At 51.4% G+C, this 25245-nt stretch overlaps 2 protein-coding genes across 3 annotated transcripts in view; one reads left to right on the forward strand and one right to left on the reverse strand.

The window, feature by feature from the left end:
• The window catches only part of LOC147091612 (uncharacterized), an 88025-nt gene that overhangs the window by 43423 nt on the left and 19357 nt on the right, over window positions 1–25245 (forward strand). The window lies entirely within an intron of this gene.
• Window positions 133–24124, reverse strand: LOC147091613 (uncharacterized). Of its 2 annotated transcripts, XR_015075226.1 has the most exons (4): window positions 23905–24124; window positions 23722–23803; window positions 496–582; window positions 133–354 (listed from the first exon to the last, which is right to left on the reverse strand). XR_015075226.1 is itself a non-coding variant. In XM_085976835.1 (3 exons), exon 3 carries the CDS (start codon window positions 9034–9036, stop codon window positions 8503–8505), a length of 534 nt encoding a protein of 177 aa, XP_085832961.1. In that variant the 5' UTR covers window positions 9037–9143; window positions 23722–23803; window positions 23905–24124; the 3' UTR covers window positions 8379–8502. The 2 variants fall into 2 exon arrangements, 1 of the variants encoding a protein (XP_085832961.1); XM_085976835.1 differs by lacking the exons at window positions 133–354; window positions 496–582 and adding an exon at window positions 8379–9143.

Raw genomic sequence — 25245 nt, forward strand, 5'->3', positions numbered from 1 at the left:
GATTCCTCCACAGCCTGAAACAGATTAAAGATTAAACAGGAAATAAACAGATTGAACATCAGTGTAAACAACCGCGAGACAGGGGTTAATATTTCAATAATAATTACAGACAAATATTACCCAGAAAAGTGACTGAATCCCATTGATATTTTATTTATTACATTAAACATTAACACAAACACTCATCCGATCCACTCCAGACTCCCGCAGGTCAGTATGAGGCGGTGGAGAGCGGGGACAGATCGGTCTGTGAAGGAGTTTGATCCCAGGGTCAGAATCCTCAGTGAGCGGTTTGTACTGAGAGCAGAGGCGAGATCCTCGGTATAAGAATCTGTGAGACCGACAGACCATAGACTGGGGATCAGAGAGAGAAATAACAGGAATCAGAGTAAATCCCCAGAGTTTATTAATAACAGTGTTACTGATACTAATAACAATGTACAGTGTCAGACATCCAGTTATTATAAACACAATCTCACACAGTCTGGTACTTACAACAGTCTCTGTATTTTACAGTCCGGGTTCCTCAGAGCTGCAGACAGTAGTTTCACTCCTGAATCTCCCAGATTATTGTGGCTTAGCCTAAACACAAACAGAGAGAGAGAAACAAACTGAATCAAAGCCCGGAGCTGATATGATTTTCTCTCTCGGATATTACAGTAATCACAAAGTATTTCAGGAAATTAACAACTCAGTTTTCCCCGTCGGTGGCGGGCTGGGTCGGGTGGGGCTGGGGACGAGGATGGGTCAGGTGGGGCCTTGGTCCGGGGAGGGGTCGGTGGTGGGTGGGGCCGGGGTCGAGGGTCGGGTGGGGCCGGGGTCGGTGGAGGGTCGGGTGGGGCCGGGGTCGGTGGAGGGTCGGGTGGGGCCGGGGTCGGTGGCGGGTCGGGTGGGGCCGGTGGAGGGTCGGGGTCAGTGGAGGACCGGGTGGGGCCGGGGTCGGTGGAGGGTTGGGTGGGGCCGGGGTCGGTGGAGGGTCGGGTGGCACCGGGGTCAGTGGAGGGTCGGGTGGGGCCGGGGTCGGTGGAACGTCGGGTGGGGCCGGGGTCGGTGGAGTGTCGGGTGGGGCCGGGGTCGGTGGAGTGTCGGGTCGGGCCGGGGTCGGTGGAGGACCGGGTTGGGCCGGGGTTGGGGGAGGGTTGGTTGGGGCCAGGGTCAGTGCAGGGTAGGGTGGGGTCGGGGTTGGTGGAGGGTTGGGTGGGGTCGGGGTCGGTGGAGGGTCGGGTGGGGTCGGGGTAGGTGGAGGGTCAGGTGGGGCCGGGGGAGTGTCGGGTGGGGTCGGTGGAGGGACGGGTGGAGTCGGGGCAGGTGGAGGGTCGGGTGGGGTCAGTGGAGTGTCGGGTGGGGCCGGGGTAGGGTCGGGTGGGGCCGGGGTCGGTGGAGGGAGGGGCAGGGGTCGGTGGAGGGTCGGGTGGGGCAGGGGTCAGTGGAGGGTCGGGTGGGGCCGGGGTCGGGTCGGATGTGGCCAGGGTCGGTGGAGGGACAGGTGGGGCCAGGGTCAGTGGAGGGTTGGGTGGGCCCGGGGTCGGGTGGGGCCGGGGTCGGTGGAACGTCGGGTGGGGCCGGGGTCGGTGGAGTGTCGGGTCGGGCCGGGGTCGGTGGAGGACCGGGTTGGGCCGGGGTTGGGGGAGGGTTGGTTGGGGCCAGGGTCAGTGCAGGGTAGGGTGGGGTCGGGGTTGGTGGAGGGTTGGGTGGGGTCGGTGGAGGGTCGGGTGGGGTCGGTGGAGGGTCGGGTGGGGTCGGGGTAGGTGGAGGGTCAGGTGGGGCCGGGGGAGTGTCGGGTGGGGTCGGTGGAGGGACGGGTGGAGTCGGGGCAGGTGGAGGGTCGGGTGGGGTCAGTGGAGTGTCGGGTGGGGCCGGGGTCGGGTCGGGTGGGGCCGGGGTCGGTGGAGGGAGGGGCAAGGGTCGGTGGAGGGTCGGGTGGGGCAGGGGTCGGTGGAGGGTCGGGTGGGGCCGGGGTCGGGGTCGGATGTGGCCAGGGTCGGTGGAGGGACAGGTGGGGCCAGGGTCAGTGGAGGGTTGGGTGGGGCCGGGTCGGGTGGGGCCGGGGTCAGGTGGGGTCGGGGTCGGTGGAGGGTCTGGTGGGGCCAGGGTCGGTGGAGGGTCGGGTGGGGCCGGGGTCGGTGGAGCATCGGGTGTGGCCGGGGTCGGTGAGGGTCGGGTGGGGTTGGGGTCGGTGGAGGGTCGGGTGGGGACGGGGTCGGTGGAGGGTCGGGTGGGGTCGGGGTAGGTGGAGGTTCGGGTGGGGCTGGGGTCGGTGGAGGGTCGGGTGGGGTCGGTGGAGGGTCGGGTGGGGCCGGGGTCGGTGGAGGGTCGGGTGGGGATGGGGTCGGTGGAGGGTCGGGTGGGGATGGGGTCGGTGGAGGGTCGGGTGGGGTCGGGGTCGGTGGAGGGTCGGGTGGGGCTGGGGTCGGTGGAGGGTCGGGTGGGGATGGGGTCGGTGGAGGGTCGGGTGGTGCTGGGGACGGTGGAGGTTCGGGTGGGGTCGGAATCGGTGGAGTCGGTGGAGTGTCGGGTGGGGCCGGGGTCGGTGGAGGGACGGGTGGGGCCGGGGTTGGTGGAGGGTCGGGTGGGGCCGGGGTCGGTGGAGGGTCGGGTGGGGCCGGTGCAGGGTCGGGTGGGGTCGGGGTAGGTTCGGGTGGGGTCTGGGTCGGTGGAGGGTCGGGTGGGGATGGGGTCGGTGGAGGGTCGGGTGGGGACGGGGTCGGTGGAGGGTCAGGTGGGGCCGGGGTCGGTGGAGGGTCGGGTGGGGCCGGGGTCGGTGGAGGGTCGGGTGGGGATGGGGTCGGTGGAGGGTCGGGTGGGGCCGGGGTCGGTGGAGGGTCGGGTGGGGCTGGGGTCAGTGGAGGGTCGGGTGGGGTCGGGGTCGGTGGAGGGTCGGGTGGGGCTGGGGACGGTGGAGGGTCGGGTGGGGCTGGGGTCGGTGGAGGGCCGGGTGGGGCCGGGTCGGGTGGGGCCGGGGTCGGTGGAGGGTCGGGTGGGGCCGGGGTCGGAGGAGGGGCCAGGGGAGGGGCCGGGGTCGGTGGAGGGTCGGGTGGGGCTGGGGACGGTGGAGGGTCGGGTAGGGTCGGGGTCGGTGGAGGGTCGGGTGGGGTCGGGGTCGGTGGAGGGTCGGGTGGGGTCGGGGTCGGTGGAGGGACGGGTGGGGCCGGGGTCGGTGGAGGGTCGGGTGGGGTCGGGGTCGGTGGAGGGTCGGGTGGGGATGGGGTCGGTGGAGGGTCGGGTGGGGCCGGGGTCGGTGGAGGGTCGGGTGGGGATGGGGTCGGTGGAGGGTCGGGTGGGGATGGGGTCGGTGGAGGGTCGGGTGGGGTCGGGGTCGGTGGAGGGTCGGGTGGGGCCGGGGTCGGTGGAGGGTCGGGTGGGGCCGGGGTCGGTGGAGGGTCGGGTGGGGCCGGGGTCGGTGGAGGGTCGGGTGGGGCCGGGGTCGGTGGAGGGTCGGGTGGGGCCGGGTCGGGTGGGGTCGGGGGAGGGGCCGGGTCGGGTGGGGTCGGGGGAGGGGCCGGGGTCGGTGGAGAGTCAGGTGGGGCTGGGGACGGTGGAGGGTCGGGTGGGGCTGGGGACGGTGGAGGGTCGGGGTCGGTGGAGGGTCGGGTGGGGTCGGAGTCGGTGGACGGTCGGGTGGGGTCGGTGGAGGGTCGGGTGGGGCCGGGGTCGGTGGAGCGATGGGTGGGGCCGGGGTCGGTGGAGGGTCGGGTGGGGCCAGGGTCGGTGGAGGGACGGGTGGGGCCGGGGTCGGTGGAGGGTCGGGTGGGGCCGGGGTAGGTGCAGGGTCGGGTAGGGTCAGGGTCGGTGCAGGGTCGGGTGGGGTCGGTGCAGGGTCGGGGTCGGTGCAGGGTCGGGTGACTTCGGGGTCAGTGGAGGGTCGGGTGGGGTCGGAGTCGGTGGACGGTCGGTGGAGGGTCGGGTGGGGTCGGTGGAGGGTCAGGTGGGGTCAGGGTCGGTGGAGTGTCGGGTGGGGTCGGGGCCGGTGGAGGGTTGGGTGGGGCCGGGGTCTGGCTGGGGTCGGTGGAGGGTCGGGTGGGGCTTGGGTCGGTGGAGGGTCAGGTGGAGTCAGTTGGTGCCAGAATCGATGGAGGGTTGGGTGGGGCCAGGGGTGGGTGGGGTCGGGTTCAGGTGGGGTCGGGTGGAGCATCGGGTGGGGTCGGGGTCGGGTGGCGTCGGTGTCAGTGGAGGGTTGGGTGGGGTCAGGGTCAGGTCAGGTGGGGCCGGTGGAGGGTCAGGTGGGGACGGGGGAGGGTCGGGGGAGGGTGGGTTTGGGGTCGGGTGGGGTCAGGTGGGTTCGGGGTCGGTGGAGGGTCGGGTGGGCTGGGGACGGTGGAGGGTCGGGTGGGGTCGGTAGAGTCGGGTGGGCCGGGGTCATTGGAGGGTCGGGTGGGCCAGGGTCAGCGGAGGGTTGGGTGGGGTCAGTGGAGGGTCGGGTGGGCCGGGGTCGGTGGGGGGTCGGGTGGGTTCGGTGGACGGTCGGGTGGGGTCAGGTCGGGGTAGGGCCGGGTTGGGTCGGGTTCGCTGGGGCCGGTCGAGGGTCGAGTGGGTTCGGGATCGGGGTCGGTGGACGGTCGGGTGGGGTCGGGGTCGGGTGGGGTCGGTGGAGGGCTGGGTTGGGTCAGGGTCAATGGGCGTGTCGAGTGGGGCCGGGGTCGGTGGGGGTGTTGGGTGGGGTCGGTGGAGGGTCGGGTAAAGTCACCATGATAACTGCTTTGCCCTTATTACACGCGTCTCTAATTTACCATTTAATGCCATCCCCAACCTTCGCATTACTTTTTGGAGATCTGTATACCACTCCCACTAACATTACACGAGGTCAGCCTGCTGGATGGAACCTCAGGTGCCCTGAGCTTGATCTCCAGTCCCGACTGCCCTCTTACGTCAGTATCCCCTCACTTTTATACCCTGCAGTGATCCATCTCTGGCACCTGACTCTTCTTTGTCTTCTCTGCTGGGTTTTGGCAGGAAGTGAGGAAAAGACAGCTGGAAGTTCGCTAATCTGTGATTTACAAGGACACATTCCCTGGTTCCCAACAGTTACTTTTCTTCAGTAATGGTCTCATCATCCCTAAACTACCATGCCTGCTGTTAATTATGTTATTTCTTATAGTTTCACAATTATACGTATGAACAGCACACATTATAATTTAATCTATTCTACTACTCACTCTGCTTTGAGCTTATATTGTGTTTAATAACAGACACACCCTGTTCTTTCCCCTGATCTGATTACAGATGCCAACCAGTCGATTCAGTGAATGGAATGTCTTATCAGTGTTGCCATAGCTACCTGTCTGCAGTGAAGCACCTGTTTGAGTTTCTAACTCAGACTAAACTTCTCTTTCCCATAATGCATATTACATAAGACATTTGATGTCAATGAATTGCAGCCTTATGTTAATATCTCTAAAACCTACAAGAAAGAAAGACTTGCAATTATATAGCACCTTTCACCACCTCAGGACTTCGCAATGTGCTTCTCAGCCAATGAAGTACTTTGGAAGTGTAGTCACTGACAGTGCTGTATTGTAGGAAACAAACGGCTCAGATGCACAAACCTTTAAAAGTGGGAGGACAAGTTAAGGCTCACGGTATTAAAGGGAGTGGGGCAGCATGGATAGGAAGTTTTGTAAAGGACAGAGAGTAGTGGCTAATGGATGTTCAGACTGGAGGGATGTAAACAGTGGTGTCCCCCAGGGTCAGTGTTCGGACCATTGCTATTCTCAATATAGACAAATGATCTGGGCTTGGGTTTATGGAGCACAAGATCAAAATATCTAGATGAGACTACAATAGGGAGTGTGGGGAACTGTGAAGAGTGATTTAAAGTGATATACATGGGTTAGTAGATTGAACAGGTAGAGGTCAGATGAAATTTAGTGTAGAGATATGTGAAGTGATACATTTTGGGAGAAAAAATGAGGGGAAATGTACATTTTAATTGAAACATATAAGATTTTGAGGGGTATTGACAGGGTAGATGCTGAAAGGTTGTTTCCCCTGGCTGGAGTGTGTTGAACTAACGGGCATAATCTCAGGATAAGGGGTCAGCCATTTAAGACTGAGATAAGGAGGAATTTCTTCACTCAGAGGGTTGTGAATCTTTGGAATTCGGTGCCCCAAAGGGCTGTGAATGCTGAGTCTTTGAGTATATTCAAGGCTGAGATAGATAGATATTTGGACTCATGGGGAATCAAGGGATATGGAGATGGGGCGGGAAAGTGGAGTTGAGGTTGATGATCAGTCATGATCTTATTGAAAGGCGGAGCAGGCTTGAGGGGCCATGTGACATACTCCTGCTCCTATTTCTTATGTTCTTATGTAAAACTTCAAAAGGAATAGAGGAGCAGAGTGATTTAAGAGTTCAGGTACAGTGGTGTTCCACAGGGATCGGTGCTGGGATCACTTGCTCAAAAACGATTTGGACACGGGAATCAGAAGAACAATTTCAAACTTTGTCGATAACACCAAAAAAGGTAGAGTTAATACTGAGGAAGACAAAATGCAAGAAGCCATTAATAAATTTCAGCATGGGGGTGTAATTGGCAAATGAATTTCACAAAAGATCAGTGTGAGGTGGTGTTAATGAATTTCACTATAGATCAGTGTGAGGTGGTGTGTTAATGAATTTCACTATAGATCAGTGTGAGGTGATGTGTTAATGAATTTCACTGCAGATCAGTTTGAAGTGGTGTGTTAATGAATTTCACTGTAGATCAGTGTGAGGTGGTGTGTTAATGAATTTCACTATAGATCAGCGTGAGGTGATGTATTAATGAATTTCACTATAGATCAGTGCGAGGTGGTAGGTTAATGAATTTCACTATAGTTCAGTGTGATGAGGTGTGTTAATGAATTTCACTATCGATGAGTGTGAGGTGATGTGTTAATGAATTTCACTATAGATCAGTGTGAGAGGGTGTGTTAATGAATTTCACGATAGATCAGTGTGAGGTGGTGTGTTAATGAATTTCACTATAGATCAGAGTGCGGTGGTGTGTTAAGGAATTTCACTATAGATCAGCGTGAGGTGGTGTGTTAATGAATTTCACTATAGATCAGTGTGAGGTGGTATGTTAATGAATTTCACTGTAGATCAGTGTGAGGTGGTGTGTTAATGAATTTCACTATAGATCAGTGTGAGGTGGTGTGTTAATGAATTTCACTGTAGATCAGTGTGAGGTGGTTTGTTAATGAATTTCACTATAGATCAGTGTGAGGTGGTGTGTTAATGAATTTCACTGTAGATCAATGTGAGGTGGCGTGTTTCGGTGGGAAAAATAAGGAGGCCACACATTACTTGGACAAGGGGGTGAAATTGGGTTGCTTTGCACCTCCTGTGAAATTCAGCGGGAGGTTAGCGGAGGCGGTAGCGCCCCGCGGCACTGCACCGCCGTCAATGACTTCATCGCCATGTGCAGCACCCCGGCTGCAACCTTGGGTTGTGACCCCTGACCTATCGCCAGACAACATGTCCGATAGGGTCAGCGGTCCTTCCTGCAGCCGCGGCGACACCACTTAAAGGGCAGGTGTCGGGCGGCAACTTTTTATTTTGGCCGACTGCCAGCACCCGCCCCCTTCCCCTTTCTTCTTCGGGGTGTCGGCCGCGATCGCTCAGCCCGGCGCTCCTCTTGATCTGACACCCCGCTCCCCGGTGCTCCAGCAGGGCCCCGGTGTACGCAGTGCAAGGCCCCTCCGCTTTAATCAGGGAGGGAGGTCTGCTATGACACGGTGCTATGTGCCGACGGGCATGGCGCTGTTACACAAAGCACCGTGAGGTTCACTGGTAGCCCCTCAAGAGGAAGGGGAGCGCTTCCAGTAGCACCCGCCTCCTGCTTGGGGCGCTACCACTGAATTTAATGCACAGGGGCGCTAACTTTTTCAGGGGCTAATATTAGCCCCGGTGACGTTAGCGACCCAAAGGGGGCGCCACCGAATTTCCCCCCAAGAGTCTAAATGGGCTGGAGGAGCAGAGGGATCCAGGGATACAGATACACAAATCACTAAAAGTAGCAACACAGGTTAATAAGGCCATTAAAAAAAAGCACTGGGGTACATTCATAAAGGAGCCTTCTGTTCCGTGCCTTGGAGCTCTGAACCATGGCAGAGAGCGGCTGGGACACGTTTCTCACACGCCTCGAGATTAACCCGCACGGCTACTTTACTGTCAGTGAAGAGAGACAAGAAAGACCAAAGTGCTGTTTGCACCTCTCAGTGTGGCCCTGAAGGACTGTGTCCAGGCTGGAGTTCTGTTCCCACCGTACGATCCTCCCCCAAATTGTCCTTTCTTAGCTCCAGCCAGGTGATGCTAAACACTCAGGTGGGAAAGACAAAAATCTACAACAATGTGTTTAAAACAAAGTTGATTTATTTGACATCTATCCAGAATATTAAACTCCAGCCCAGTTCCCGGAGTTATTCACATCAGCAGAAACAATCCCCACCTGTCAGAATGAACATGGTTCAGTCCTGGATGTGATTAACAGCAGCAACAACAACAGAATCCAACCCCTGCAGTCACTTGTGAACTCGCTGGTGTGTCAGGAGGGTGGATGACTGAGTGAATCCCTTCCCACACACGGAGCAGGTGAACGGTCTCGCCCCAGTGTGAACTCGCTGGTGTGCCAGCAGGTGGAATGAACGAGTGAATCCCTTCCCACACTCAGGGCAGGTGAATGGCCTCTCCCCAGTGTGAACTCGCTGGTGTGTCAGCAGGTGGGATGACTGAGTGAATCCGTTCCCACACTCAGAGCAGGTGAACGGCCTCTCCCCAGTGTGAAATCGCTGGTGTGTCAGCAGGTGGGATGACTGAGTGAATCCCTTCCCACACTCAGAGCAGGTGAACGGCCTCTCCCCAGTGTGAACTCGCTTGTGTGTCAGCAGGATGGATGACTGAGTGAATCCCTTCCCACACTCAGAGCAGGTGAACGGCCTCTCCCCAGTGTGAACTCGCTGGTGTCTCAGCAGGGTGGATGACAGAGTGAATCCCTTCCCACACTCAGAGCAGGTGAACGGCCTCTCCCCGGTGTGAACGGTGCTTTTTGCTTCCATATTCAAAGACCGATGATATTCAGTTCCTGAAGAATTGAGTGACTGTCAGATCTTGACGTTATGTTTGGTTTGAGTTTCCCGTCTGCAAATCCTCCCCTTCGAATACCCTGTAAAATGAATTTAAAACAGGGAGCGTGAGAGAGAACCCACTAAAGAGGCAGGTTGTGAAATTGAGCTCAATGAATCTGGTCATTTGTGGGGCCGGCACTAGAAAAAAGTGACCATGAAAGCTGCCGGATTGTCATGAAATCCCACTGGTTCACTAATGTCCCTCGGTGAAGGGAATCTGCCACCTGGTCTGGGCCTCTGACCTCTATGGGAGGAGAGGGAGAGAGAGAGAGAGGTGGGAGTGGGAGGGGGTGAAGGAGATGGACTTTATACATCTGCAACTCAACCAGAACTTTGACAGAACCTCCAAAACCCTCAACCTCCAGCACCTAGAAGGACAAAGGCAGAAGGTGCATGGGAGCACCATCACCTCCAAGTTAGGAGTGGGCCTTTGGCGTAGCGGTAGCATCCCCGCCGCTGGGCCAGAAGGTGTAGGGTTTCGAACCCCGCTCCAGACAGTCCCGGCAAGTGGAGTCGGAGCTCCGGCTCTAAATTCTGGGTTGACATCCAGTGGGATACTTGCGTCCGTGGGTGTGGGTGGCCCCCACCCCTCGTATGGGTTGTGGGAGCCCGTAAAACCCTCCCGCCATAGGACTAACCACCCTAATGGCTGGTATGAAGATGGTTATGGTCACGGAAGGAGCGCTAATGCGGCCAGAAATCCTTCCACCACTTCATACAGTTCCCCAAAGGGAACAGTGTGAAGACACGTACGACGACGACCTCCAAGTTCTCCAAGTCACACACCATCCTGACTTGGACATATATCGCCGTTGCTACATCATCACTGGGTGAAAATCCTGGAACTCCTTACACAACAGCATTGTGGGAGTACCTTCACCACACGGACTGCAGCGGTTCAAGAAGGCGGCCCACCATCACCTTCTCAACGGGAAGATGGGGATTGGCAACATATTCTGGTCTTGCGAGCGATGCCCACATCCCAAGAATGAATTAAAACAAATCTGCATATGTAAACTGGATTAAAAGACTACAGAAATACTTATTCCTAAAACAATATTCTTTTACATTGTAGGGACAGTGTTTGTGTAACAACCTAATCTCCCCCAGAATCCACCTCCCTTGACAGTCTCACATTGGAAATTGTTGGGTCCTCCTGGGCTTAGAAGTACTAGGGGATAAACGCAGCAGCTTCTCCTCCATCTCCACTACAGCTCAAACATAGCAACAAAAAGACCTACACAGGCGGCCAGGGACTTACCTTCTTATGTTCCGTCAGCCTGCAATGAAAGGCTTCCCGACAGCTGCTGACTAATGGCGTCCGCAGCACCCACAATTCCCCGCGCCCCAGAAACCGCTCTATCCAATGCGCTGATTTCCCCGCTGAGTGTGCGCATGCTCCCCGAGGCCGCGGGCCATTCTGGGAGCCTGGCTCCTGTCCTTTGTCCCGAGTCGGACTTGGTGGAACCAGCTGAAGAAACCGGGAAGCGGCGGCTCGGATGGGGGAGGCAGTGCACCCTGGGTTTCCTGGTGCCGGGGCCCTGGCCGCACATCCGCTGGGCCAGGCCGCTCTGATTCTGATTGAGTTTTTGATGAGGTAACAGAGGGTTGATGAGGGCAATGCGGTTATCGTGGTGTACATGGATTTCCAAAAGGCGTTCGAGAAAGAGCCACATACTAGGCTTACCAGCAAAGTTGATGCCCATGGAATAATAGGGACAGTGGCAGCATGGATACAAAATTGGCAAAGTGACAGGAAACAGAGTGTAGTGGTGAACGGTTGTTTTTTTAGACTGGAGGAAGGTACACAGTGGTGTTCCCCAGGGGACGGCACTGGGACCACTGCTTTACTTGATATATATTAAAGACTTGGACTTGGGTGTACAGGGCACAGTTTCAAAATATGCAGATGACACAAAACTTGGAAGTATAGTGAACAGTGAGGAGGATACTGATAGACTTCAAGAGGACATAGACATGCTGGTGGAATGGGCGGACACATGGGAGATGAAATTTAACGCAGAAAAGTGCAAACTGATATATTTTGGTAGGAAGAATGAGGAGAGGCAATATAAACTAAAGGGTATAAGACTAAAATGTGTGCATGAGCAGAGAGACCTGGGGGTATGTGTGCACAAATCATAAGAACATAAGAAATAGGAGCAGGAGTAGGCCAATCGGCCCCTCGAGCCTGCTCCGCCATTCAATAAGATCATGGCTGATCTGATCCTAGCCGCCAATCCACTATCACAGAACCATCTCCTGAATCTAACAGAATTAGACACACGAAATAGGAGCAGGATCAGGCTACATGGCCCCTGGTTCCGCTCCGCTACCCAAAGGGCCATGACCGATCCGAACCTAGACTCATGTCCAAATTCCTGCCCGCTCCCCGTAACCCTTAATTCCCTTTACTTCTAGGAAACTGTCTATTTCTGTTTTAAATTTATGTAATGATGTAGCTTCTCCAGCTTTTTGGGGCAGCATATTCCATGGACCTACCACCCTCTGAGTGAAGTAGTTCCTCCTCATCTCAGTTTTGAAAGAGCAGCCCCTTATTCTAAGACTATGCCCCCTAGTTCTAGTTTCACCCATCATCGGGAACATCTTCCCCGCATCCACCCGATCCAACCCCTTCACAATCTTATATGTTTCAATAAGATCGCCTCTCATTCTTCTGAACTCCAATGAGTAGAGTCCCAATCTACTCAACCTCTCCTCATATGTCCATCCCCTCATCCCCGGGATTAACCGAGTGAACCTTCTTTGTACTGACTCGAGAGCAAGTATGTCCTTTCTTAAGTATGGACACCAGAACTGTACGCAGTATTCCAGGTGCGGTCTCACCAATACCTTGTACAACTGAAGCAATACCTCCCTATTTTTATATTCTATCCCCCTAGCAATGAAAGCCAACATTCCATTGGCCTTCTTAATCACTTGCTGCACCTACATACTAACCTTTTGATTTTCGTGCACCAGGACCCCCAGATCCCTTTGTACTTCAGTACTTTCCAGTTTCTTGCCATTAAGATAATAACTTGCTCTACGATTTTTCCTGCCAAAGTGCATAACCTCACACTTTCCAGTATTGTATTCCATCTGCCAAATCTCTGCCCACTTACTTAGCCTGTCGATGTCCCCTTGCAGGTTTTTTATGTCCTCCTCACTCACTACTTTCCCTCCCATCTTAGTATCATCTGCAAACTTTGATATGTTACACTCGGTCCCCTCCTCCAAACCGTTAATATAGATTGTAAAGAGTTGGGGACCCAGCACTGACCCCTGCGGAACACCACTAGTTACTGATTGCCAGTCTGGGAATGAACCATTTATCCCAACTCTCTGCCTTCTGTTAGATAGCCAATACTCTATCCATGCCAGAATATTACCCCCAATCCTGTGATTTTTTATCTTAAGCAATAATCTTTTGTGTGGCACCTTGTCAAATGCCCTTTGGAAGTCTAAATACACTACGTCCACTGGTTCCCCTTTATCCACCCTATACGTTACTTCCTCAAAGAATTCCAGCAAATTTGTCAAACATGACTTCCCCTTCATAAAACCATGCTGACTTTTTCCTATTAAATTATGATTATCCAAATGTCCTGTTACTGTCTCCTTAATAATGGACTCCAAAATTTTACCTACCACAGATGTTAGGCTAACCGGTCTATAGTTTCCAGCCTTCTGTCTACTGCCCTTTTTAAATAAGGGTGTTACATTAGCAGTTTTCCAGTCTGCCGGGACCTTTGCCGAGTCCAGGGAGTTTTGGAAAATTATTACCAATGCATCCACAATCCCTACCGCCACTTCCCTCAAGACCCTAGGATGTAAGCCATCAGGTCCAGGTGATTTATCTGCCTTGAGTCCCATTATTTTACCGAGTACCACTTCCTTAGTGATTGTCATCGTGTTTAGCTCCTCCCCCCCTTTAGCCCCCTGTTTGTCCAGTGTTGGGATATTCTTAGTGTCTTCTACTGTAAAGACTGATGTAAAATATTCATTGTGTTTTTGCCATCTCCATATTTCCCACCATTAATTTCCCGGTGTCATCCTCTAAGGGACCAACATTTACTTTAGCCACCCTTTTTCTTTTTATATAACTATAAAAACTCTATCGGTTTTTATATTTTTTGCTAATTTACTTTCATAATCTATCTTCCCTTTCTTAATCAATCTTTTTGTTATTTTTTGCTGTCTTTTAAAGTTTTCCCAATCCTCTATCCTCCCACTAGATTTGGCTACCTTATATGCCCTTGTTTTTAGTCGAATACTATCCTTAATTTCTTTACTTAGCCACGGATGGCTGTCTTTTCTTTTACACCCTTTTCTTCTCAGTGGAATATATTTTTTTTGGAAGTTGTAAAATAACTCCTTAAATGTACACCACTGATCACGTATCGTCTTACCCTTTAATCTATTTTCCCAATCCACTCTACTCAATTCCGCTCTCATACCTTCATAGTCTCCTTTATTCAAGCTTAGCATGCTTGTTTGAGATCCAACCTTCTCACCCTCTAATTGAATATGGAATTCAACCATGTTATGGTCACTCATTCCAAGGGGATCCTTTACTAGGACATTTTTAATTAATCCCATCTCGTTACACAGGACCAGATCTAAGGTTGCTTGCCCCCTGGTCGGTTCAGTTACATACTGCTCAAGAAAACCATCCCTAATACACTCAATGAACTCATCCTCAAGGCAGCCCTGCCCAATTTGATTTGTCCAATTAATATGACAGTTAAAATCCCCCATAATTATAGATGTTCCCTTATTACAAGCCTCAACTATTTCCTGATTGATACTCCGTCCAACAGAGTTGCCACTGTTCGGAGGTCTATAGACTACACCCACTAGTGTTTTTTTCCCCTTATTATTCCTTACCTCCACCCAAACTGTTTCATTATCCTGATCTTTTGACCCAATATCATTTCTCTGTATTACAGTGATTCCTTCCTTTATTAACATAGCCACCCCACCTCCCCTTCCTTCCTGCCTGTCCTTCCTGATCGTTAAATAACCTGGTATGTTTAATTCCCAGGCATTGTCACCCTGCAGCCATGTTTCTGTAATGGCCACAAGATCATACCCATTAGTAGTTATTTGTGCCATTAACTCGTCTATTTTGTTACGAATGCTATGTGCATTCAGATAGAGAACATTCAAAGATGTTTTGTGACACTTAGTTCCTGCTTTTGCCCTTTTTATTACTTTACCTTTTACTCCATACCTTCTGCCCCTTCCTGACACGCTCTGGTTTTTAATTTCCCCACTGCTACCTAAGTCTATGACCTTCTCTGTTGTCATTTTTATTATTTGCTCTCTAGGAACCTCCCCCCCCACTAGTTAGTTTAAAGCCCTCTCTACAGCCCTAGTTATATGATCCGCCAGGACTCTAGTCCCAGCACTGGCCAAGTGAAGCCCGTCCCAATGGAACAGCTCCCTCCTGCCCCAGTACTGGTGCCAGTGTCCCAGGAAGCAAAACCCATTTCTCCCACACCAGTCTTTGAGCCACGCATTTAACTCTCTAATTTTATTTGTCCTAGCCAAATTCGCTCGTGGCTCAGGTAATAACCCTTGTGGTTCTGCTTTTTAATTTGGCCCCTAGCTGCTCAAACTCCCTCAGCAGAACCTCCTTCCTTGTCCTATCTATGTCGTTGGTACCAACATGGACCACGACAACTGGATCCTCCCCCTCCCACTCCAAGTTTCTCTCCAGTCCAGAGGAGATGTCCTTAACCCTGGCACCGGGCAGGCAACACAGCCTTCGGGACTCTCACTCTCGGCTGCAAAGAACTCTATCTATCCCCCTAATGATACTATCCCCTACCACTACAACATTTCTTTTAACTCCCCCCACTTGAATGGCCCCCTGCTCCACGGTGCTGTGGCCAGGTTGCTCATCCTCCCTGCAGTCCCTGCTCCTGTCCCCACAGGGAGTAAGAGCCTCGAACCTGTTGGACAAGTGCAAGGGCTGCGGCTCCTCCAACACTACCTCCTGGATCCCCGTACCTGCCTCACTTCTAGTCACACCATCCTGACCCTGGCCACGGACTACATCTGAATTAATTAATCTAATTGGTGTGACTACCTCGTGATACACAGAGTCCAGGTAACTCTCCCCCTCCCTGATGTGTCTCAGTGTTTGAAGCTCGGACTCCAGCTCTTCAACACGGAGCCGGAGTTCCTCGAGCAGCCAACACTTACTGCAAATGTGATCACTGTGAGCATCAATGGTGTTCACCAGCTCCCACATATTGCAGCAGCAACACATCGCCTGATCTCCCATTCTATGTAATTAATTAAATTTATTAATATTATTCTTAAATATCCTCTGCCCCGATTCTAGATGGTGAATATCACACCTTAGAAACTATAAATCACAGAGATTTAAGCTTAAAAGGGAGAAATACTCACCAACCAATCACTTACCCGCTTTCTGGTGACGTCACACTTGAAGGCGGCAGGGCAGGTTGAGAAAGTGGTTAAAAAAGCATATGGGATCCTGGGCTTAATAAATAGAGGCACAGAGTCCAAAAGCAAGGAGGTTATTGTTGTGTCCGTGTATAATAAGACACAGACTGCAGGAGAACGGTACAACAGGTGTTTACTCAACGTGGCTCACACTGGAACTGATCTGTACAGATTACTACTCAGTACTATATACAGGTGTGGTCACTGCCGGTACTGCAGTATATATGAGCTGTAAAAGATAGTTCCCCCCTTAAAGGTATGTACATTACAGTTATGATGGACCAGGGGGGCAGCGAGGAGGAGCCCGGTATAAAAACCGGCGCGACCAGCGAGGCCCGACCAGTTCGGACCAGGGAGCAGCAAGGAGGAGCCCAGTATAAAAACCGGCGCGACCAGCGAGGCCCGACCAGTTCGGACCAGGGAGCAGCGAGGAGGAGCCCAGTATAAAAACCTGCGCGACCAGCAAGGCCCGACCAGTTCGGACCAGGGAGCAGCGAGGAGGAGCCCGGTATAAAAACCGGCGCGACCAGCGAGGCCCGACCAGTTCGGACCAGGGAGCAGCGAGGAGGAGCCCGGTATAAATACCGGCGCGACCAGCGAGGCCCGACCAGTTCGGACCAGGGAGCAGCGAGGAGGAGCCCGGTATAAAAACCGGCGCGACCAGCGAGGCCCGACCAGTTCGGACCAGGGAGCAGCGAGGAGGAGCCCGGTATAAAAACCGGCGCGACCAGTGAGGCCCGACCAGTTCAGACCAGGGAGCAGCGAGACCCGACCAGTTCGGACCAGGGAGCAGCGAGGAGGAGCCCGGTATAAAAACCGGCGCGACCAGCGAGGCCCGACCAGTTCGGACCAGGGAGCAGCGAGGAGGAGCCCGGTATAAAAACCGGCGCGACCAGCGAGGCCCGACCAGTTCGGACCAGGGAGCAGTGAGGCTTGCCAACTCAGCAGCGGGGAGAGAGGTAAAAAGTAATCAGAGTGTGACGTCACCAGGGAGCAGGTAAGTGATTGGTTGGTGAGTATTTCTCTTTTTTAAACTTTAACTCTGTGGTTTATAGTTGCTAAGGTCTTTCTGGTGTAGCGGGGACTGTTGGTAAACCATACAAGCGCCTTAGAGTTTATCTTTAATTGGTGGTAGTGAATTAATTTAAATTAATTAAAGGGTAAGTCATGTCAGGACAGCCCAGCCCCGTGTTATGCTCCTCTTGCTCTATGTGGGAATTCAGGGACACTGCTGGTGTCCCTGACGACCATTTGTGCCAGAAATGCATCCAGCTGCAGCTACTAGCAGACCGCATTGCGGCGCTGGCGCTGCGGATGGATGGGCTTTGGAGCATTCACGATGCTGAGAGGGTCGTGGATAACACATTTAGTGAGTTGGTCACACCGCAGGTAAGGGCTGCACAGGCAGAAGGGAAATGGGTGACCATCAGGCAGAGCAGTAGAGGCAGGCAGGTAGTGCAGAGGACCCCTGTGGCCATCCCCCTCTCAAACAGGTATAGCGATTTGGATACTGTTGAGGGGGATGATTTACCAGAGGAAGGCAGCAGCAGCCAACTTCCTGGCACCAGGGGTGCTTCTGCTGCTCAGGAAGGGAGGAAAAAGAGTGGGAGAGCAATAGTGGTAGGGGATTCTTTTGTAAGGGGAACAGATAGGTGTTTCTGTGGCCGTAGACATGACTCCAGGATGGTTTGTTCCCTCCCTGGTGCCAGGGTCAAGGATGTCACTGAACGGCTGCAGGGCATTCTGAAGGGGGAGGGTGAACAGTCAAAGGTCGTGGTTCACATTGGGACCAATGACATGGGTAGGAAGAGGGATGAGGTCCTGCAGCAAGAATTTAGGGAGCTAGGCAGCAGATTAAAGAGCAGGACCTCAAAGGTTGTAATCTCTGGATTGCTCCCGGTGCCACGTGCTAGTGAGTATAGGAATAGGAGGATAGAGCAGATGAATGCGTGGCTAAAGAGTTGGTGCAGGAGGGAGGGCTTTAGTTTCCTGGAATACTGGGCCTGCTTCTGGGGAAGGTGGGACTTGTGCAACCGGTCCGACTTGTACCTGAACCAGAACGGGACAAATATCCTTGCGGGGAGGTTTGCTAGCACGGTTCGGGGGGGTTTAAACTAAAATGGCAGGGGGTTGGGAACCTGAGCAGGGAGACAGAGGAAAGGGAAACAGGGATCAAAGCAAAGATAGGAAGGAGAAAAACAAAAGTGGCACAGAGAAATCAACGGTTTAAATCAAACATGGCTACAGTAAATAATAATTCTAATAGGTCTAAGAGCGTTAAAAAACCCAGCCTGAAGGCTTTGTGTCTTAATGCGAGGAGCATTTGTAATAAGGTGGACGAATTGGCTGCGCAAATAGAGGTAAACGAATATAATTTGGTTGGGATTACGGAAACGTGGCTCAAGGATGGCCAAGACTGGGAACTCAACATCCAGGGGTATTCAATATTCAGGAAAGATAGGCAAAAAGGAAAGGGAGGTGGGGTAGCATTACTGGTTAAAGAAGGGATTAATACAATTGTAATGAAGGATATTAGCTCTGATGATGTGGAATCTGTATGGGTAGAATTGAGAAATACTAAGGGGAAAAAACATTAGTGGGAGTGGTATATAAACCTCCCAACAGTAAGGCGGAGGTTGGGGATGGCATTAAAAGGGAAATTAAAGAAGCGTGCAATAAGGGCACAGCAGTCATCATGGGTGACTTTAATCTACATATAGATTGGGCCAACCAAATTAGTTACAATACTGTGGAGGAGGAATTCCTGGAGTGTTTACGGGATGGTTTCCTGGACCAATATGTCGAGGAACCAACCAGAGATCAGGCCATCTTAGACTGGGTATTATATAACGAGAAAGGATTAATTAGCAATCTTGTTGTACGAGGCCCCTTGGGTCGGAGCGATCATAATATGATCGAATTCTTCATTAAGATGGAGAATGAAGTAGTTGACTCAGAGACTAGGGTTCTCAATTTAAATAAAGGAAACTACGATGGTCTGAGGAGCGAGTTGGGTAGGATTGATTGGGGAATGGCACAATGGTTGACGGTGGATAGGCAATGGCAAACATTCAAAGACCGAATGGATGAGCTACAGAATTTGTTCATCCCAGTTTGGCATAAAAATAAAACAAAAAAGGTGACTCAACCATGGCTAACGAGGGAAATTAGGGATAGCATAAGATCCAAGGAGACGACATATAAATTGGCCAGAAAAAGCAATATTCCTGAGGATTGGGAGCAGTTTAGGATTCGACAAAGGAGGAAAAAGAGATTAATTAAGAAGGGGAAAATAGAATATGAGAGTAAGCTTGCAGGGAACATAAAAACTGACTGTAAAAGCTTTTATAGATATGTGAAGAGAAAAAGATTTGTGAAGTCAAGCGTAGGTTCCTTGCAGTCAGAATCAGGGGAATTTATCATGGTAAACAAAGAAATGGCAGACCAACTAAATTCATACTTTGGTTCTGTCTTCACAAAGGAGGACACAAATAACCTCCCAGAGATGCCGGGGAACATAGGGTCTGAAGAAAGTGTGGAACTGAAAGAAATCAGTATTTGTAGGGAAATGGTGTTAGGAAAATTGATGGGACTGAAGGCCGATAAATCCCCAGGGCCTGATAATCTACATCCCAGGTTACTTAAGGAAGTGGCCCAAGAAATAGTATATGCATTGCTGGTCATCTTCCAGAACTCGATAGACTCTGGAACCGTACCCATGGATTGGAGGGTAGCTAAGGTTACCCCACTATTCAAAAAAGGTGGTAGAGAAAAAGCGGGGAATTATAGACCGGTAAGCCTGACATCGGTAGTGGGGAAAATGCTAGAGTCTATTATAAAAGATGTAATAGTTGAGCACTTGGAAAGCAGTGACAGGATCGGACAAAGTCAACATGGATTTACAAAAGGTAAATCATGCTTGACTAATCTACTGGAATTTTTTGAGGATGTAACTGGTAAAATAGATAAGGGAGAACCAGTGGATGTGGTGTATTTGGATTTTCAGAAGGCTTTCGATAAGGTCCCACATAAGAGATTAGCGTGCAAAATTAAGGCACATGGGATTGGGGGCAAGGTATTGACTTGGATAGAGAACTGGTTGGCAGACAGAAAGCAAAGAGTTGGAATAAACGGGTCGTTTTCCGAGTGGCAGGCAGTGACTAGTGGGGTACCGCAAGGATCGGTCCAAGACCCCAGCTGTTCACAATATATATTAATGATCTGGACGAGGGAATTGGATGTAATATCTCCAAATTTGCAGACGACACAAAGCTGGGTGGGAGGGTATGCTGTGAGGAGGATGTCATGAAACTCCAGTATGATTTGGGTGATTGGGCAGAAACATGGCAAATGCACTATAATGTGGATAAAGGTGAGGTTATCCACTTTGGTGGCAAAAACAGGAAGGCAGATTATTATTTGAATGGCAATAGATTGGGAGAAGGGGAAGTGCAAAGAGACCTGGGTGTTCTTGTGCACCAGTTGCTGAAGGTAAGCATGCAGGTGCAGCAGGCGGTTAAGAAGGCAAATGGTATGTTGGCCTTCGTAGCAAGAGGGTTCGAGTCCAAGAACAAGGATGTCTTGCTACAGTTGTACAGGGCCTTGGTGAAACCACACCTTGAGCATTGTGTGCAGTTTTGGTCGCCTTATCTGAGGAAGGACGTTCTTGCCATGGAAGGAGTGCAGCGAAGATTCACCAGGCTGATACCTGCGATGGCAGGAATGACGTATGAGGAGAGATTGTGTCGATTGGGCTTATACTCACTGGAGTTTAGAAGATTGAGAGGGGATCTCGTCGAAACCTATAAAATTCTGTCAGGCCTGGACAGACTAGATGCAGGAAGGATGTTTCTGATTGTCGGGGAGTCCAGAACCAGGGGTCATAGTCTAAGGATAAGGGGTAAGCCATTTAGGACTGAAATGAGGAGGAATTTCTTCACCCAGAGAGTGGTGAACCTGTGGAATTCTCTGCCACAGAGGGCGGTGGAGGCCAGTTCATTAAGTATATTCAAGAAAGAGTTGGATATATTTCTTAAGGCTAAAGGGATTAAGGGATATGGGGAGAAGGCAGGGACAAGGTACTGAATTTGGATGATCAGCCATGATCTCATTGAATGGCGGAGCAGGCTCGAGGGGCCGAATGGCCTACTCCTGCTCCTATCTTCTATGTTTCTATGTTTCTACGTTTCTCTATCCAAGTCAATACCTTGCCCCCAATCCCATGTGTCTTAATCTCTTATGCGGGGCCTTCTGAAAGTCCAAATACACCACATCCACTGGTTCTCCCTTATCTATTTTACCAGTTACATTCTCAAAAAATTCCAGTAGATTAGTCAAGCACGATTTACCTTTTGTAAATCCATGTTGACTTTGTCCGATCCTGTCACTGTTTTCCAAGTGCTCTGTTATTACAACTTTTATAATGGACTCTAGCATTTCCCCCACTACTGACGTCAGGCTTACCGGTCTGCAATTCCCCGTTTTCTCTCCACCACCTTTTTTGAATAGTGGGGTAACATTAGCTACCCGCCAATCCATGGGTACTGTTCCAGAGTCTATCGAATTTTGGAAGATGACCGGCCATGCTATTTCTACTACTTCTAGGGCCACTTCCTTAAGTACCCTAGGATGTAGCACTCTGCAGCCTTCCGGACTCAATATCGAGTTCAACAATTTCAGATCATAACCTCGGCCCCCATTTCATTTTTTCTTGTAATTTTTCCACTCCTTTCCCCCCCCCCGCCTTTCCTTTTGTTTCTCTCTCACACCTGGCAGCTATCTCTTGCCCTGCCAGTACACTTTACACCTAATCTCAGCCTATTACCATCTCGTCTAGCTTCTAATACCTTTTATTGTCTCTTTCTTACTTTTATGTTTCTTTTATTCTTTTGTCGGATCGCAGCCCTGCCTCCGATCTATCTTTTCTTTCCAGTTTTGAAGAAGGGTTCGACCCGAAACGTCAACTCAAATTTCTGTCCATGGATGTTGCCTGACCTGCTGAGTTATTCCAGCATTTTCTGCTGTTATTTCGGATTTCCAACATCCGCAGTATTTTGCTATTGGACTAGGATGTAGATTATCTTCTATGTTTTTATATATACAATCTTTCCTTGTAGCTGAAATTCTCTAGTCCTGGCAACATAATCTCCTGTCTCAAGCAGTCACATCTTTCCTGCAATGGGGCGAGCAGAACTGTACGCAGCACTCTAGCCGGTGGCCTAACTGGTGTTTTGTACAGTTCAAGCAGAACCTCCCTGCTCTTACATAGAAACATAGAAGATAGGAGCAGGAGTAGGACATTTGGCCCTTCGAGCCTGCTCCGCCATTCAATGAGATCATAGCTGATCATCCAAATTCAGTACCCTGTCCCTGCCTTCTCCCCATATCCCTTGATCCCTTTAGCCTTAAGAAATATATCCAACTCTTTTTTGAATATATTTAATGAACTGGTCTCCACCGCCCTCTGTGGCAGAGAATTCCACAGGTTCACCACTCTCTGGGTGAAGAAATTCCTCCTCATTTCAGTCCTAAATGGCTTACCCCTTATCCTTAGACTATGACCCCTGGTTCTGGACTCCCCGGCCATCATAAACATCCTTCCTGCATCTAGTCTGTCCAGGCCTGACAGAATTTTATAAGTTTCGATGAGATCCCCTCTCAATCTTCTAAACTCCAGTGAGTATAAGCCCAATCGACACAATCTCTCCTCATACGTCATTCCTGCCATCCCAGGTATCAGCCTGGTGAATATTCGTTGCACTCCTTCCATGGCAAGAACGTCCTTCCTCAGGTAAGGCGACCAAAACTGCACACAGTACTCAAGGTGCAGTCTCACCAAGGCGCTGTCCAACTGTAGCAAGACATCCTTGTTCCTGTACTCGAACCCTCTTGCTACGAAGGCCAACATACCATTTGCCGCCTTAACCGCCTGCTGCACCTGCATGCTTACCTTCAGCGACTGGTGCACAATAACACCCAGGTCTCTTTGCACTTCCCCTTCTCCCAGTCTATTGCCATTCAACTAATAATCTGCCTTCCTGTTTTTGCCACCAAAGTGGATAACCTCACATTTATCCACATTATAGTGCATTTGCCATGTTTCTGCCCAATCACCCAATCTGTCCAAATCCTACTGGAGTTTCACGACATCCTCCTCACAGCTTACCCTCCCACCCAGCTTTGTGTCGTCTGCAAATTTGGAGATATTGCATCCAATTCCCTTGTCCAGATCATTAATATATATTGTTAACAGCTGGTGTCCAAGGACCGATCCTTGCGGTACCCCACTAGTCACTGCCTGCCACTCGGAAAACGACCCGTTTATTCCAACTCTTTGCTTTCTGTCCGCCAACCAGTTCTCTATCCAAGTCAATACCTTGCCCCCAATCCCATGTGCCTTAATTTTGCACGCTAATCTCTTATGTGGGACCTTATCGAAAGCCTGCTGAAAGTCCAAATACACCACATGCACTGGTTCTCCCTTATCTATTTTACCAGTTACATCCTCAAAAACATCCAGTAGATTAGTCAAGCATGATTTACCTTTTGTAAATCCATGTTGACTTTGTCCGATCCTGTCACTGCTTACCAAGTGCTCTGCTATTACGTCTTTTATAATAGATTCTAGCATTTTCCCCACCACCGATGTCAGGCTTACCGGTCTATAATTCCCCGCTTTTTCTCGACCACCTTTTTTGAATAGTGGGGTAACATTAGCTACCCTCCAATCCATGGGTACTGTTCCAGAATCTATCGAGTTCTGGAAGATGACCAGCAATGCATCTACTATTTCTAGGGCCACTTCCTTAATACCCTGGAATGTAGATTATCAGGCCCTGGGGATTTATCGGCCTTTAGTCCCATCAATTTTCCTAACACCATTTCCCTACAAATACTGATTTCTTTCAGTTCCACCCTTTCATCAGGCCCTATGTTCCCCGGCATCTCTGGGCGGTTATTTGTGTCCTCCTTTGTGAAGACAGAACCAAAGTATGAATTATTTGATACAGAAAGAGGCACTGCCCCTTTAAATACCTGGGGGGCACCCATTCCCCTTTAAATGGCCAAGCAATTTTTTTTGTTGAAAAGGGGCCGCAGTCCCCTTTGACCCACCCCCCACCCACCATAAATACTCACAAGAGAGGAGGAAGAATGCTGGTCTATGTCCCTTTAAATGTGGCTGCCCACCAAAATGTTCACAGCACCAGGGCTCTTTGTTCTGGATAAAAGTGAAAAAGAGAAAAGGTTCACTTATTTTTAAATGAATGCAATTGATGAATAGCCTTGCAATAAAGGTAATGGAAAGGAATAAACACTCACAAGCTGGGTTTTCCCACCCGCCTCCTCCCCTTCCCTTTAACAGCTCCTGCAGACAATGAAAGCAGGAAATAACAACAGAAAATGCTGGAAAAACTCAGCAGGCCAGGCAACATCCAGGGAGAGAAATTAGAGTGACGTTTCGGGTCGAACCCTTTTTCAAACTGGAAAGGAAATAAAATAAATAGGAAATGAAAGCAGGAAAACGGCCTGCAGCCCAGCGAGGTCCCGCCCCCCTCCCTCCCGCGCCGCCATTGGTTGGAGGACTGTCAGCCCGTCCGGTCCTCCCAGCGTTTTCCGCGCTCCTGATTGGCGGACGCCTCGCGTCAATCAAACACCCCCGCCCCCCTCCGATTACGAGATGACGCATGCACGCAACGCCCAAGGGTCTGTTGGATCGGCGCACGCAGACCACCGAGGTCCCGCCCCCCTCCCGCGCCGCCATTGGTTGGAGGACCGTCAGCCCGCCCGGTCCTCCCAGCGATTTCCCCGCTCCTGATTGGTGGGCGCATTGCGTCAATCAAAACCCCACTCCGATTACGCGCTGACGCCAGCACGCAACGTCATGGGTTCGGTTGGATCGGCGCACGCCACCGCAAGGTAAAAAAAATACACGCCACACAAATGAGGAAAACCAAGAATAATAATAATCGCACTTTAGAGGGGAGGAGGGTTCGGGGAATTAATGAGTGTTTTCAATTTGTTTCGGAAAATTTTTTTTTTGAAAAGCTTCCCAACGGTGCGAGGCGGGCTGCGCATGCGCTCCAGCCAGCCTTTGACTCCCCCACGTCGGCCCGGGGGCCGGACACGCCCACTTGCCTTCCCCTGCACCAATCACAGCGCGGGCAGGCGCTTCTATCAATCGTCATCCTGTCAATCACCCTCCCTTCCCCTCGTGGTGTCGATTGACAGCGGTGTCAGCCAATGAGGTGCAGGAAGGGGCGGGACCAGGGCCAGGACTGACAGCAAGCCTGAACTAACTCAATTAAATACCTGCATGCAGCCAAAAAAAACCCTTTTATTTAGTCAGCCAAAAAACAGCAAAGCAAATGAGGTTTGCTGAGTCAGCAAAGCAAGCAAAGTCTATTTTAGAAACAAAGAAGATAGGAGCAGGAGTAGGCCATTCGGCCCCTCGAGCCTGCTCCGCCATTCAATGCGATCATGGCTGATCATCCAAACTCAGTACCCTGTCCCTGCCTTCTCCCCATATCCCTTGATCCCTTTAGCCTTCAGAAATATATTCAACTCTTTCTTGAATATATTTAATGAATTGGCCTCAACTGCCTTCTTACACTGGGTATTATGTGATGAGAAAGGATTAATTAGCAATCTTGTTGTACGAGG

The sequence above is a fragment of the Somniosus microcephalus genome, unplaced genomic scaffold, assembly GCF_052327205.1.
Source record: "Somniosus microcephalus isolate GS21.2 unplaced genomic scaffold, FLI_Smic_1.0 unresolved_chr3, whole genome shotgun sequence".
Taxonomy (NCBI): Eukaryota; Metazoa; Chordata; class Chondrichthyes; order Squaliformes; family Somniosidae; genus Somniosus; species Somniosus microcephalus.